Source organism: Carassius gibelio, chromosome B5, assembly GCF_023724105.1.
Source record: "Carassius gibelio isolate Cgi1373 ecotype wild population from Czech Republic chromosome B5, carGib1.2-hapl.c, whole genome shotgun sequence".
In the NCBI taxonomy this organism is placed as follows: Eukaryota; Metazoa; Chordata; class Actinopteri; order Cypriniformes; family Cyprinidae; genus Carassius; species Carassius gibelio.
This window is the reverse complement of record NC_068400.1, coordinates 35,170,939-35,187,272: the sequence shown is the minus strand read 5'-3', so window position 1 is coordinate 35,187,272 and position 16,334 is coordinate 35,170,939. Positions and strand designations below refer to the sequence as shown.

The 16,334-nt window shown below is 37.1% G+C and overlaps 1 protein-coding gene across 4 annotated transcripts in view; it reads right to left on the bottom strand.

The window, feature by feature from the left end:
- Window positions 1-227: 227 nt before the first annotated feature.
- c2cd2l (c2cd2 like) overlaps window positions 228-16,334 on the bottom strand; it is a 28,367-nt gene continuing 12,260 nt past the window's right edge. Inside the window, exons 3-15 of one of the 4 annotated variants that reach the window (XM_052556323.1) lie at window positions 11,491-11,586; window positions 9,924-10,043; window positions 9,466-9,579; window positions 9,228-9,341; window positions 8,241-8,343; window positions 7,812-7,944; window positions 7,052-7,116; window positions 6,782-6,903; window positions 3,840-4,011; window positions 3,632-3,736; window positions 3,169-3,296; window positions 2,424-2,661; window positions 228-2,354 (exon numbers count right to left, since the gene is read on the bottom strand). In XM_052556323.1, coding sequence (XP_052412283.1) covers window positions 2,080-2,354; window positions 2,424-2,661; window positions 3,169-3,296; window positions 3,632-3,736; window positions 3,840-4,011; window positions 6,782-6,903; window positions 7,052-7,116; window positions 7,812-7,944; window positions 8,241-8,343; window positions 9,228-9,341; window positions 9,466-9,579; window positions 9,924-10,043; window positions 11,491-11,586 — 1,785 coding nt within the window. In that variant the 3' untranslated portion in view covers window positions 228-2,079. Of the gene's footprint in view, window positions 2,355-2,423; window positions 2,662-3,168; window positions 3,300-3,631; window positions 3,737-3,839; window positions 4,012-6,781; window positions 6,904-7,051; window positions 7,117-7,811; window positions 7,945-8,240; window positions 8,344-9,227; window positions 9,342-9,465; window positions 9,580-9,923; window positions 10,044-11,490; window positions 11,587-16,334 lie in introns of all 4 variants that reach the window. The other 3 variants (XM_052556322.1, XM_052556324.1, XM_052556325.1) reach the window with 3 other exon arrangements.

The window sequence follows — 16,334 nt, the reverse complement described above, 5'->3', positions numbered from 1 at the left end:
ACCACCACAATTCTGTTTATATATGGGTTATATGTAATGTAACGTTATATATTACATATTATTAGATTACTCAATCCACTGTGTTTAGTTTAAAGAAATAAATATTGTTGGTGGTTTAATCACAACACTTTTTCAACTCGCCACATTCCCTTGGACTTTTTCTCCTTTTCAAGTCATAGAAGTTAACTAAAACATTTTTAAGAGGGAAAAAGGAAAATGAAGAGGAGTGGATTTTCAAAAATAATTTATTCAGAATAAATTAAACATCAAACGAACCACAATAATAGAAAGCTCCGATTACCTCAGAAGGTCCATGGCCTTCGTTTGAGATTGTTCGCTGTTATCATAACATTCTGGTCATATAACATTTTCAGGCTTTATGCTCCAGGAGTATGCTACACTAACTAACTTATAACAAAAAAGCGCTCTGTCGTTGATTCATGAACGGCAAGTCAACGTTTTATAGGTAAGATGTGTTCCTGTAACGTTAGTAATTAGATTTTGACAACCAGTTGTCTTTTTTCTGATTATGATTATTTCAAATATTTGGTAGAACAAATGCTGAAATATGCACCGATCATATGGGATGGGGGAGGTATACCGCAAAAGAGATTCCCTAACTTATTTCGCCCCAAATTAGATTTGTGGTCATTTAACGTTAACTTACCCACTCTGATGTTGTTTCAAACTTCTATGACCTTCTGTCGTGCAATACAAAAATATATTTTAACAGCCTCGGTTAACACTGCACGATGCATATGGTCCAGAGAAAGTAAACCGAGGTGAATAATGCTAGATTTTTGTGAACTATACTTTTAACGCTCAATACTATAATAAAAGCCATCTATGGTATAACAAACAACATCTAACGTTACGTTTCGTGTGTTTAAGTAAACCAAGCGGGGATGGCGCTATTCTGGGTAAGTTTATTGCAACTAATGTTAAGTTAAATGGTTTGCATGTTACTGGTGTAAGGCCTGTTTTGTTCAAAAAGCCATCTCTGAAAGAAAAAAAATGCGATAAGTTAGATAACGTGATTAAACATTTTTCCTTTTCATAGTGACGTAACGTCATCCCCTGAGGTTTGTTTTCACGTAGACCCTGAAAACAGCACCTTTTTCCGCTGCATGTAGCTCAAGAGGTTGTAGATTTAAAATAATATGTGGTATAATTTATAAATATACACAAATGTACTGTATCCCTTTTGCCATATGAAGAGTTACACTTTACAACCAAAAACACGAACGCAATTTAGTGAGATATGCCTACAGTAACTTATGAACATTTCCGTTTTCTTAAACAAATAAAAACATCATTATAAAATATTATTAAGCCACAATGAATGTCAAACGTACCACTATTTGAAAACAGGTCAAACCATCCCTTGATCTAAATGCTATAGCAACAGCAAAACGAGAACAAAGCTCACAGCATGTCTTAGCAAATCACACTCTGGAAATACATTACTCCTAATGAGCTCAGGAGAAGAGAATCAGTGCTGATAACAGTAAACTATACACAAACATGATAAAAATGACAGAAAAATAGCTCCCCAACATTGTAAACAATCAGATTAAGAACCAAAGTGCAACTGATGGAATAAAATAAATAAGAAAAACTACACATAGCGTCAGTGTTGGAGGCATCATTGATCTATGTCGCCCCCTTGTGCTCAACAACCGCATGACATCCGTCCATTTTGAGTTTCTCGAGTTTGTTCGCTCATTATCACCCACAAAAGCAGCCTTTTATACGTTTCGTCAAATTAATTAGGTAAGCGAAGCATCAAAGGTCAAAACCTTTGATATTACACATTTTTTTTGGCTCTTTCCATAATGAATTGCTTAATAGTACGTTAAGGATGATGTTCCAGTCAAAAAAAGAAACAAACACCAAAACAAGGCTGGCTTCCAGGGTGCAATGTGTGGTCTGAAGTCTTACACGTTAGACCCCTCAAGGTTGTGGACAATCAGTATATAACATAAATAAGTTCTGGAGAAATTTGAAGCCAGTTCCACACTCATTTGACTGGTGCCCGCACCGTGTCTCTCTTACTCGTCCTTTCTCTCCGTTTCTCCTTTAGTTATCTGTAGTGCTGGACCCTCCGTTGGCTGTGCTGGATTTGCCTTTTGTCTTAGACGAGCGGAACGAAAAGCGTTTGATGAGGCGACGGGAGAAGCTTCCAGACTTTTTACGGCTGGTGGAGGAGCAGGAGGCTGTGGAGGAGTCATTGTCCAGGTTTGAGACGTCCTCGTGGGACTGACTGAAACTGGGGTCTTTCTCTTTGTGTTTCCTGCGGAATAGTAGCTTGGTGCCACTGCGGAGGAATCCCACTAGAACAGAACATTCATGCACTTAAATGAAACTATAAAAATACATTTTATGAAGAATACTTCAAAAATACATTCCAAAGAAGTTCACACCTTTGTGGTCTTTGAGGCTACGTGTTTCCAGTGCTCCGGTTGATCCGGTCTCTGACTCCACGTCATCCACGGAGGGTCGCTCGGACACATCAGATGGAGTAGTCTCATCTGTTTCCTGATGTGCGGATGCTCCGTGGTGGTTTGGGGCTCCGCTGGGAGAATGCGCCCCCTGTAGGGCTGTGTCCATTGCTGCAGCGTAGCCCACTGATAAGGCTGAGTCATCTTCAGTAATGGGGACCTGAGGGAAGGACAGAAAATTAGTTTCAACACAGTGTTCCTCATGTACATGTGCTGCAGGCACAGCTGAGGAAGACAACATGTTGGCTGTGTCTTTGCAGAAGTGGCTCCACTGTCAGGTCAGACAGGGGATTCGAAACGGCGAACGGATCAGTATGTTCTGATGATTTTTGAGATGGGATATGAGACGAGTGAGCTTGTGATGAAATTTAGATTGTAATCTATAAGTTTGTCAATGTTTAAAAGGAAGTCAAAATCAGTTAAATGTAACTTTTTGTGTTATAACAGCCTAAAAGAGACAATTTCCCAGCCAAAAAGTGTCCTGATGAGAGGTACATCAACAATTATGTGAGGGAAAGAGATTACTAAACAAACAAATTACCCTGGGGAAGCTCTAAAGAGACTGTTCTCGTCGTGATCATTTCCCTAGACGCTTGCCTCACTGTAACCAAGATGTTTTGATGACACTGATTAGACATGTCTGTTTACTTGATTTTCAGGCTCTGACCTTTGACACCCCAGATATGATGAGAGTGCTGCGTTTAGTAGGTGTCTTCTTGGGTACCTTACTGGCCGACTCGGTTAGCTGCCGAATGGCCGTTTCTGCTACGGGATCCAGCCCATTTGGGAGGGTGCCTTCTGGTTGGAAATAGCACACAGACACAAAAACAACAGAATCAAAAACTTTCTAGTTATTCATACAAATTGCAAAAAAAGTTTTAGAATGTAATTTATTTCTGTAATGGCAAAGCTGAATATTTGGTGTTTATATGTGTTGAAAACACCTGTGCTGCTCAATATTTTTCTGGGAACCATGATGCATTTGTTTTCAGGATATCTTGGTTAATAAAAAGTTTAAAGCCCATCACTTGTTTGAAATAGAAATCTTTTGTAAACATGTTTTAACTCTTTAATCAATTACTTTTAATCAATTTAATGCATCAAAAAAGAAATGTTAATGTGGAGCTCACTGCTGGGGGTAGGACTGGCACTGGTGCTCTGCAAGCTGTTAGTGAGCACGGTGGGAGTCTTTTCAGTCACCTCCACCTTCGAGGGAGACCTAGATGGAGAGTCTCCTGCAGTTACAGAGGAAGAAATAGGATAGGGTAAAACCGCCAAGTCATTTCGATGGTACTGGATGATGGAGACAGAATGGTAGTATCGCTGAGTGAGCTTTACCTAGTTTGTGGTCCAGTTTTAGTCGTGACTGGATGGTGGTTACTGTGGTGACTATGGTGCCATCGGGCATGATGGTCCGGTCCACGTCCACCTTCTTTGAGGGGGTGACTGAGGATCGCAGAGGAGTGGCATTCTGACATGCACGCAAATCACTGGACTCCAGATACAACAGCTATGGAGGCGGGAACATAAGATCAATATACTCTCATTTTTTTAAAGAAATTAGAAATGGGGTTAAGACAGCCAGTGATATCTTCCTAAATCATTTTGAGCTGACTTTGCCTATGTGTTCACCAGTGTTAATTTCGTTGACGAAGACTATGACGAAAAATATTCGTCAACTAACCTTTTTCACGGACGAAAACTAAATAAAAACTAAATAAAAAGTCAGATATGATGACGAAAAACGTGACGAAATATAACTGACACTTTAGTCAACGAATAAAAATGAGACGAAAATATATGGGCGGGACGAATGGAGAAGAGATCCAATCAGAGCGAATCTTTGAGGGTAGGTTGATCTATGCAGAAGCAGCCGAGCCATTATAAAAAGCCGCTGCAAATGCAAGCGCCACAGCTAAACAAACGCAGCAGCAGTTACACAGAAAAGAGAACAAAGATGAGTTTGCAGAAATTCGCACAGTTTCGAGGACGTTTTCATAACAGTTAAGTTGTTTACACAGGGAACTACACTGCGACCTTTTGAAATGCCATTGCGACCCAAATTTTTATGGGGTCGTAAATGTATCACTGATTATTTTTGTACCTACTTATGTGTAATGCTATGTTTTAATATGAGCATTTATTAAAACAGAAATGTGTAAGAATACGTTTTATAACGTGCTCCAAGCATTCAACACATCAAATTGGCTTCAGCCCCGCGCTTCGGGAAAGTTGAACTGAGCAGCTGGTTACTCCCGCAACACTGAACCGAGTTCTCCTTCAGGACGTTTGCGTCCTCCTGCACCTGAACGAACAAATACAAATCGCATTTTAAATAAACATAAGAAAAAGAGCGAAAAGTGAAAGAGCTCAATTCAGCAGCGCGGTGTTCAGGGAGCAAGCAGAGACGCGTCTCAAAGTCTTCTTGCTTTTGTACCGACAACAAATACATACTAAATATGTCGAAATACCCGTCTTGGAAAGTGTGTTCGAAAAGGTCTGTAGTTGTGTCTTCAGTGAAAGTAAAGAGTTGGAAAGAAATCGGATGCGTATCTTTATAATGGATGCATTTGTCTCTTAAAGTGACCGCGCCTAATTTACTAGCTCTGCTGTCAGTGTCTTTAATGTATGAAAATGAAAGTAAATCACTCACTGCTCTTGATTAAATTACTTTGTAGTTTTAACAAGAATTTATCCAAAGTCAATCCAAAAATCAGATAGAATAGATTATATTGTTTTACTAGTGACTAAAAAATACAAAAAAAAAAAAAAAAAATGATTAGGGACCTGAGCATGTTTTGCTTAAGTGTTTCTTTCTTTAATTGCTAATACAACCTTTTCACACCACAGACTGAACCAAATTAAGCATTGCATCAGACATTATCAAGATGAATTTGTTGTTCTGACACAGTTTAACCCTGAGTTATTGTCATATTTTATTACCAATTTCTAAACTACAGCAGATAAACTGTGATATTGTAAGAAACGTTGAAGGTGTCTGAATACATTTTGGTTTGATTGTGTATTTTATTTTACAGTGAAGACTATGCAGTGCTATTTTAAATGAACAAAAACAAACTTAAAAAATGTAAACTTTGTGTAAATATCACAAATAAAGAAATAGAATGAACATACAATACAAATATAATATAGGTGGTTGTCTATTTCAATAATACTGTACTTCATCTTGAAAGAATGTCATATGCATTGCATATCATTCAGGACGAATGCATATCTTTTTCAGAGAGCATGTATATTTTTCATTGAGAGCAGGCCTTATGTTTATTTTATAAATACCATTCCATAACAGACTGATGGAAACATTTAGTCAAGTCAACTAAGTTGACTTTGTTCTACTAAAAAAAAAAAACTAGACTAAGACTAAAAGACTTAAGACTAGACTAAGACTAAAACTCTTATGATATTTAGTCGACTAAAACTAGACTAAGACTAAAACATTTCAGATGACTAAAATGTGACTAAAACTAAATGGTGTGTTATTCAAAAGACTAAGACTAAGACTAAATCCGAATTTGCTGTCAAAATTAACACTGGTGTTCACAAACACAACTATTATTCAGAGTATTTAAGTGTGTACCTGTAAGCACATGTGTGTAACAAGTACTAGGTTAAATAAAGAAAGTTACAGAGTAAATCAGAGATAAGGTGAGCATTCGATTCACAAGGCATGCCACTGTAATATGATATGTTTTCTATTAAATAATCCATTGACATTTAGAAGGGACTTATCAGAGTGTTCGGAAAGAGAACACAAGGTTGCCGAAAGCCTTGAAAGTTCTGACTGCAGTGTTATCATGGAAATAATGCCATCCATATGTATACTTTACACATGGGAATTATTTGTCTCTGCACTTCTTTACATATATTTTTTCAAAACATATTACTTTTATTTAGCAAGGACATAATAAATTGATCAAAAGTTACATTTATACTAAAAGACATTTATAATTAATATAAGTATACAGAATGACTTCTGAAGAATCATGAGAGACTGGTGACAGGCTAATGGCTGCTAAAAATTTAGCTATACCCTCACATGCATAAATTACATTTTAAAATATATTAAATTGAAAATATATATTTTTTAATTGTAATAATATTTCAGAATATTACCGTTTACTCTATTTTTATCAAATAGATGCACATTTGGTGTGCATAAAAAGACTTCTAACCAAAAGAATAGTCTTACCATCCCCAAACTTTTGAAAAGTAGTGCATATCAAATTTTAAATCTGTATTCTACATTATGCTGTCCTTACTTCTAATGTTATAGTTGCAGTTGGAGCCAGACCATGACCTGGTGCGATGGATAGTTTATGATGTCCATTAGGAATTCTTTTAGAGAGATCCAGTTGTAAGGAAGCACAACCAGGCAGAAACTCTGTCGAACAGAAAACAAATTGATCAACAGACAGGAATGGACAATAGAGAATATCAGTCTTTAGTCATTCACCAGATCATCTGAAATCAATACATTTCTTGTTGTGCTGGATGAACTATTGAATGATAGGCACTGAAAATTGACTCACGTTCTCCTTTGCTGTTCTTCTCCACAAGTCTTACTTTGAGTTCTTTGGTTTCTGGTCCTACTTCCCTAATTGATAAAAACAGACTTTGATTTATCATATAAAATGCACACACAGAAATCTTTTATTTTGTAATACTGAGCATTGAAGATGTCTCTTTGTATCATTAAAAGACTGAATTGACTTTAACGGTTGAATCTGGATTTTAGGTTATAAAACCGTAGTGTACTATCGGTATTGTGGTAGACTAAATATCCCCTCTGACCACACAGCAGCAATCTGGCTATGAGAATTAAATTGGCATCACAGGAAGTAGTGACGTGTTGGGAATGGCTGTAATTAAATGTGCTAAACAGCTCTTTGTTTCTATGGGAGTTGGCTGCTGCATATATTCACAGAGCCATTGGTGGAGCTGTTCACAGCTTCACACCTTCATTCATGACAGAAGGGCTGCCATTATAAAACAGACTTTGATGAAAACACTCCATTGTGCCAAACCGGAGGGGTGAAATTGACCTTTAAAATGGAAGGTGTTCGAAGAACCCACTGGATTATCAATCTAGTCCTGCAGCACAGAGTTAAATTAATTGCATGAACAAAAAGGACCCTGTCTAATAGAATATGACCGTATAAGAAACGTTTCCTTGTATCCTTTCCTATGAGTCAGACATGTCAACACCTCACTCAGAAAGTTTCAACCCATTCATTTAGTTTCATGTCTTTATGTTGTTCTGTATCTGCTTTACAGTAATGATGTGCTTACAGTTTGAAGTCGTCAGTCCAGTGCAGGGCTGCTCCAGGACTGGGGGAAGGAGTACGGAATCCGGTTCTCCGTTCAATGGAAGGAGTGTCCAGATTCAGCACACAACAAAGCTCCCCTACATGAGTCTGACATCCTGGAAAAGTCATTAACATAACATACATCATAAACTGCTCACATCCAGAGTTTCTGAGTTAACATAAGATAATTCAACTTGAAAAAATATTAGCCACTGCAAAAATTTATAACTCTTGCTATGTAAAGTGCCCTAAAAATACATCCATCTGGGTTCAAATGAATATGAAACCAGCCTAATAAGACTTCCTTACAAAACATTAAACTAGCCAAATGACTGAGTATCTGATTGTGCACATATGTAGGCACATTTTTAATTCTAACACAATGTTTTTAAGAATCATGATCATTTTATACCTTTTTTGATATTGGTTGCTTTGAGTTGGTGCACCAAAATCTGTCTGACAGGCGTGCTCTGAGGTGGACAGTTCAGACCGCCGATCTGCTTTTCCCTGGGGAACTGTAACAGTAGAAAATTTATGTTTTATAACGTGAAAGTAACATGTTTTGAGTTTTATTCCTCTTTGTGGACTTTAATTACATGTCTTGTATGTTTCGTACAGATACTCTGTATGTCATACGTGTAATACTCTCAACCAAAATATACAGTATCCACACAGATCTGTCACACAGGGTTTCTACAGGATTTTTTTAAAGGTAAATGCAAGACTTTTTAAAGGCCTTTTTAATACAAAGTAAAGAAAATGTCACAAAGAATTTTAAAGGGAATATATGTCAATATGTAATAGAAAAACTTGTAAATAACATTTCTCGCTAATCTCCATTATTTCATAATTAATTTTACAAAAAGTAAGACTTAAAAGGCTTAAATGATTTTGCTCTCAGCCAACAGAATATGAAAATACCTTTAACAACATTGCAAAAAAGCTTTATTATTCCTCAGTATATTTGCCTTGTTTACCAGTGCATATGTCTAAAAATTCTTAAACCGAGATACACTTACTATAAAATAAAAATAACATGATAAAAATGAAGTTTTGAATAAAAATAATAAATATCTGCCACCAGTGGACCTAGGATGACACATATTTGTTCTTCTACCAAACAAAGTCACTACATTTTTTCCAATTTCACAGAAAACAAGAGTTTTTATTTTGCATCTTGCATGAATTGGAGGAAGAAGATTTTTTTAGCAATGCATGCAACATTTAATATCATGACCTGCTCTGATTTAAGACCTTTCTAAGGTGAATTCAGATGTGTAAGACCTCTTTAAATTTTGTATCAACCTTGGTCATAGTGTTTCAAACGGTTACCACACTGACCCATTACACGGTCATAACCCCTACTGTGCGATATAGCAATCAATACTGGTATTTTTACCGCAGGGCTTGATACACAGGCTCTCAGGTTGAGGATCATGGCAGGGTGTGTTGTGTACAGTGTGTCCTCCACCAGCGCTGCAATCATTTCACTGTCCACTTCCACATCAGAGCCCTAAAGACAAAAACAAACAAAGATTTCACATTATATGCATAGTTGCAAAAGCAGTTTGCAACGATTTGTAATACCTCACAAGCTGAAAGGAACAAGACCTACTTGACCAAAACTACTCTCTTACCTCTTTCTGGACTCTTTGGCATGGTGTTACGGTTAAAGAGAGATGAGGTTGCTTGGAAAAAGTCCAGGACACAAGGAGACCCTCTTCTTCCACTTCCTCAAGACACACCTGCAACTACAGAAGTCCATACAGAACATATTAACTCCTATTTCACGCTGAATTTGCAAAAGTAATATATTCATCGATGGCTGCTCCTTTTTTTTTTACCACCTAGAGATGTAACATTTAACTATGGCAAAAGTGGTGTCATTTGTTTGAGATGAGTATCGCATGCAATATTCATAGCCACTAAACCTCACAATCGACATCAAGCTATTGAGATGAGAAAAAAATGGGCAAACTGAGAGGCTCATTCATCTGAGCAGAGACAGGAGACGTCAGACTAATGAAATCGGAGTGTGCAGCTATGCAGACTGATGCAAACTCGCAGATGCAAATCCATTTCATTTGTATTTTACCTGGGCCTGCATGGGCTTCATTGTGATCTGGTAGGTATCCATGGAAACGGCTGCAGGTGACTGCTGAGTGACAGTCACGGGGAATGTTACGGTGCCGACTGTACAATTGCACTGCAGGACCTGGAAGAGGTTGAGGGTATGATCGACAAATATTGACTGAGCTGGACACAACATGCTATCTACAAATCTACTGAATGCAATTCAGTAGGAGGACACATTAGCCCTAATTTAAGAGTTCAAAACATAGATCCAAGAAATATTAAGAGCATGCACACATAATGTCTGAGCTGAACTCCTCTTGTAGTTGTATGGAAATTGTGTCTAACAAATGAATAAAAAAAAAATAGATTTTCAGATGCGTGTTTCTCTTAATGGATACGTAATCTACCTCCATACATATGCAAATATAAAGGTATGGTGTCTATGTAAATATATTAAACAAGCTTTAATCATTTTGGATATGATAACTGCACGTGCAAATGAATACTACTGCAAAGGATGTGTGCACTATTACTGCTCTCATTCATTTACACTGCGAGGAGAGAGAATATGCAGATGAACACAATGAAGCTGAAATGCTGACACTCCATTATATGTATTATTATGTATTATTGTAAAAATTGTAAACATGTATTATTGTAATTACCTGCAATCATATTTATAACACAAAATTATCACTAAATCATATTTAGACATACATACATACATACATACATACATACATTTTTTTAAATATACTGTTCAAAAGTTTGGGGTTGTAAGATTTTTAAACATCTCTGAAAGAAGTCTCAAGGCTGTATTCCCTAGTATATTTAAAATACATTTATTTCATACTAAGTATAGTTCAAATCTATTAATATTTACTTATTACCTATACATATTTAATTACATATTGCTTGAGGATTAGTGATATAAAAAAATATATTTGGAGCACTAGTGCACCATGCAAATTTTTTATATTTAGCCTAAAATGTGTTTCAATGTCACTACTGATGAGGATTGTATGATATGTGAATAATATCAGTCTTTAAATGCAAGACATTTAAAGTGCATTAAGAACAAAATTAGTTATTCCAATTTAGCAGATTTTAAGCATACCAATTTAGTATACTAAAAGCTTACTTGCAGGGTATTTTTATTAAGTACATAAATATGTAAATGATGTGTAGTGTACTTAGCATGAAATACATTTTAGTATATCTATTTTTCACTTAAGTACTATTACAATCAAAATAACTTTTTTTTTCACATTTAATTCCTGTGATAGCAAAGCGACATTTTTTAGTAGCCCTTACTCCAGGCCTCAGTGTCGCATAACCTTTCAGAAATCATTTATATATGCGAATTTGATTCCTTATTATCAATGTTAAAAGCAATCATGTTTCTTTATATTTTTTAAATACATTTTCTTCAGGATTTAGTTCAAAATAACAGCATCTTTAGGAACATTATAAACGTCTGTCTTTCTTTGCTTGGATATTTGCACATTTATTTTTTGTTAGATTGGCCAAACAAATTAGTAACCTTTATATGGCATCTTTTTGGTGTCAAAGTTTTGACTGCTTACCATGCTGCGTACTGATTGGTCGGTGCAAGTCACACGGTCAATGGATGCAGAAGTGAGGAGCTGATGACTGTCATCAAATGTGATTTGAATGGAGCTCTGAGAAGAAATGAAGATTGTCAGTTAGTTCCTCTGCACATAAATCAGTGAAGAAAAGCCATTTCTGGGTGCAATCACTATTCAGATACGTCTCCTGGTCTAAATGTCTATTTGCATGTTTACATCAAGCAGCTAGATGATGGATCCATAAATCTTCACAAAGCTTCTAAACAGAAATCCCAGTCACCTAGAGATAAATTAGCATGATAAACAGGCAAAGGAGGCACTGCAATATCATCTGCTTTACATTCCCCGCAATTCATCTCTTGCAATTATGCAAAATGCAACTGCAGGAAAAAAAAAGACAAAGAAAAAAACACCACTTTTAATTAAGAAATAACATAAATCAATAAGCAGTAAAAATTTATAGAAATATAAAACACTCATCATTCCAGCTGAGCTTGAAAGAAAACAGGTTCCTCTATATTTTAACTTCTTAAAGATTTTGCTCACGTTTGGGCAATTATGTACTAATTACAGAGATTGAAGGGGTCGTATGATGCAATTTAAAGTGTTCCTTTCTCTTAGTGTTACAAGCTGTTGGTGCATAGATAAGATATGTAAAGTTGCAAAGACAAAAGTCTCAAATCCAAAGAGATATTCTTTATAAAACTTAAGACTCGTCCACGCCATCCTAAAATGCTTAAACACACCCCCACATGTCTACTTCACTGTGTGGGAAGATTTGCATAACACCGCCCAAATGTTCGCGCAAAGAAAGAAGGCGTAAGTGAGCATTAAATTCTCATGCAGTGTGTGTTTCATTCACACTAGAAGCCGGAGCGAGCTCTTGCGCTGATAGTCATATCAGGAAACTCCAAATATGGACAAAAGAGTCTAGCTATCACCACGGTTTTCACAGGAAAACAGAAACTTAAACAGAAACTCGGTATCGGCAGATACTCAAAATCAAATGACTCGGACTCTAGGGCAAAAAAACCCTGATCGGGACAGCCCTACTATAAAGTGGGGCATATCCAACTTTGCAAGGACAGTCTGGCGCTTCTGACACACAGCATGTAAGTACGTTTTCATATGTAAAGAATCTACACTGATAATTCAAATGCAAGTTTTTCTGATCACAAATGCAGACATGGTTTTGGGTTTAAGCGATGAGATATGAAACACAATGTGTAAAAACACAGTATAAGTCATTATACATTATATAGTCATGTCTCATCACGCCTAGACACAGGATCATAGTATGGTATGGGGCGTAAAATTTCCATTACACGCATGAGGTATTCAGCTAATCACAATGCACTGGACAGCTGGCCAATCAACATGATTTTCAAAATGATGAGCTATGTAAAAATCTACACGTTTCAGAAAGGTGGGCCCTATAGGAGCAACAATAATTTACAATAATGTAACAATGATGTGGAATTTTTTTTTTACCTTTTTTAACCTGAAACATTGCATTACACCAAATACACCGAATAGTGTTATTTTTACCATCGTCTTAAGACCCCTTTATTACAAACAACATACATTCTGTCTCTCTTCAATCACACACACACATTCACAACTATCTCTAGCCAAAAACAATGGTCAGCGAATAGCATACTCAGGATATGACATCATTCTGTCCAGGCGAACATGGCAGACTGTCATGACGACAAGCTGCCAATGTACCTATTTGAGCCAGACTTCCACAGTTCACAAATGGAGATCAAGCAACAAACATTGCATGTCAGAACTCCAGGTAGAAACACACGGATCTAATATAAGCTTGTAAAACACCCAAATAAAGGCCTCTGATCACATTAAAAGAAAACCTCTGCAAGTGACAGGATATTGCAGGACGGCAGAAACCTTGGCAAAGTGTGATTGGCAATAGAGAAGTGTGGTAATGGAAAGACTGCGCATAACCACAACACTGTGTGGAAAACACTGACTTATGGTGCTGTGGCTGTTGCCGTCATTGGACATAACAAGGGAAACTATTGCTGTAGCTTTATTTTAAAATTATTTAATGTACTGTGAGACAAGGTGAGGGTGTGTAAGTAATTATGTTTTTCATCATCACAACTGACACAAATGATGCTCTGACTAGAAGATGCCATAATGAATCTGTCACATCAAGAGAATATATAATTGAGGCTGAAGATGACAAGCCTGATGCATGAGAGAAACGTCATCCAGAAGCTGAAGTAAACAGATATCCAGCTTACTCTACAATTACCATAAAATCATATCTTGAAGTACCACTTAAAAAAAAAAATGAGTTAAAGGGTCACAGCTCATTTAAATGCAAAATGAACAATGTGTAAACACTCACAGAGTAAAACTCAAATGTATATCTCAGAGAGTAAGATTAAGTTAGTACTTCCGAGCTTTAAAATTAGAGGAGCTCAGCATAATTGACTTAGGTTTTCTCTCTCTCTCTTTGTAGCTCAGCCAATGGGATGAGAGGACATGTTTGACTAGGTAGCACTTACTGGCTCAGCCCCTGAGCTCTTGGAGAGGAGGAAGAGAAAACACAAATCCCCTACCGTACAGGCATATGTTCTTTCATACACATCTTTCCACCCTACACAGATACACAAGCATGACGATGTGTGTGTTAGTGTGTTCATTCGGGCAACACTTGGTCATTTAAATGCCAATAGGTTGACTGGACGCAATATTAACATCAGCCAACTATGGACAAAACTATGAATGAATGAAAAGTATGATTATACTTAATACCACTTGACTGGAATTGTCAGAAACAAGTATGTGTGTGAATTGTTTATATATGATTATTAAAGAAGAGGGCTTCAGTTTCTGCCATGCAAGAAAATATGTGAAAAAATATTAAAAATACAATATACAAAAAATAATTTCACAATCATTTTATAGTATAGTATAGTAAGTGCAATATAACTTATTTATAACAACTACTAGTTCAGTTTTGAATTTCCTTAATATTGCATGCTTAAATGTTGGCCAACATGATACATTTTTACAGAGTGTGACACACTAAATCCCCTTTCACACTGCACGTCGGACCCGCAATATTTCCGGAACATTGCCGGGTCTCCTTCTGTGTGAAAGCAACCACGACCCGGGCTTGATTACCGAATTGAACCCGGGTTGGGGACCTAGTAACATCGCGGGGTTCGACCCGGGTCGAGTGCTGTGTGAACAAAAGCCAGATCTAATTCCATGTCGAAGTGATGACACGCGTTATCGCGCGACTCTTTTACCGGCTGATCAACGGAAGATCAACGTTCGCAACGAAAATATATGTGCAAACTGTAATGAAGCAGAGATCAGTTAGTTCCTCACTTTCCGCGCTGATGCCGAGATCGTTTGCTTGCTTCAGTGAAAGTAACGTGCCTAGCGTTGTCGACTCGTACATTACACGTCACGCGCTGATGTCATGTGTCGTTACGGGATCTTCAAGGGTTGTGTGTGAAAGCACGCACATATCCCAGGTCATCACTGGCAGTGTGAAAGTGCAAAATCTAGCGACCAGGGAACAATTGCAGGAACACTTTACCCTTGTATTTGCCGGAATGGCAGTGTGAAAGGGACTTAAGAAGAACTGCAAAAGTAATCTGATTCAAATCTGTGCTGCTGTAGAAGTTGATGGTTTTACATGACAACACGTATTTCTAATTCTCTCCTCGGCAAAGAATCACCACAATACGTGTCATTTGCATACAGAGACAAGTCCTTGTCATTTACATCACACATTTGCATGTTCATCTGTGATCTTCCACAACATCATGCTGTGATCCACACATTTGACAATGGCTTTTACCCACTACAAACAGACACGTGCACTGAGACCAGGGAGGGCCAGAATAACAATATTAGTGCTCCGTTAAATTGGGAATACACCTTCGTTTGCACATTAAATGTCCAAAAGAGTGTCGAGGCTTTGATTTACTTTTACACAACTGCATGACCCCAGAAAATTCGTTTATAGGGGGAAAACTGCACATCCAACTACATAACAGAGGAAAAAAGCTTTTTCTGTCCTGTGCATCAGCAGTTTGCTCAGATTTCATCAGTGAAATCAGCATCCCTGATGAAAAAAAACAAGCCCTGTCCTACCCCATAGGGCACAGTCAAGCATTTAAACAAAATCACCAAACATTCCCTTTAGGCCATGTCAGTTTGCATTTTCAACATAAGTCAAACCTACAAAGCTCATGCAGAATGCATGTTTCAAATAACTGACATAACATAAATAACTGATATGCCTTGTGTTCAGTGGAGTGTTGGGCAATGTTCGATTTTATCTAGGAAATTATATCAATAAAAAAAAAACTTGCCACAATATCATAACTTGAACACCAGTAGAGTATCTGTCAGCGGCAATGTAATCATGTAATGGTGATGTAAATAAGAGATCCAATGTGAATCGAAAGAACTTCATTGATTATAATGGAATGTACTTTATAGAATATATATGTCACACCCGTAAACTGTTTTGTGTGTTTTAATTCCCCATGTGTTCAGCGTGACCTAGTTTTCCCTCGTGTCTGATTGTGTCATGCTGTTCACCAGTGTTCTATTAATTATCCTCATTTGCGTTTGTACTTAAGTTCTAGTCTGTTCTATTTTTCCTTTGTCCTTGGAAGATTGTGTTTGATGTTACCTCTCTTGGATTACCTCTTCCCCTGTGGATTTGGAATAAACTACTTTTTCAATTAACCATCTTTGTTGTGCTCTTATGTTCATCCAGCACGTATCATGACAATATTATATGTATGTTCCTCCTCTCATTCTCGTAAATTAAGATGTTCTTTTAT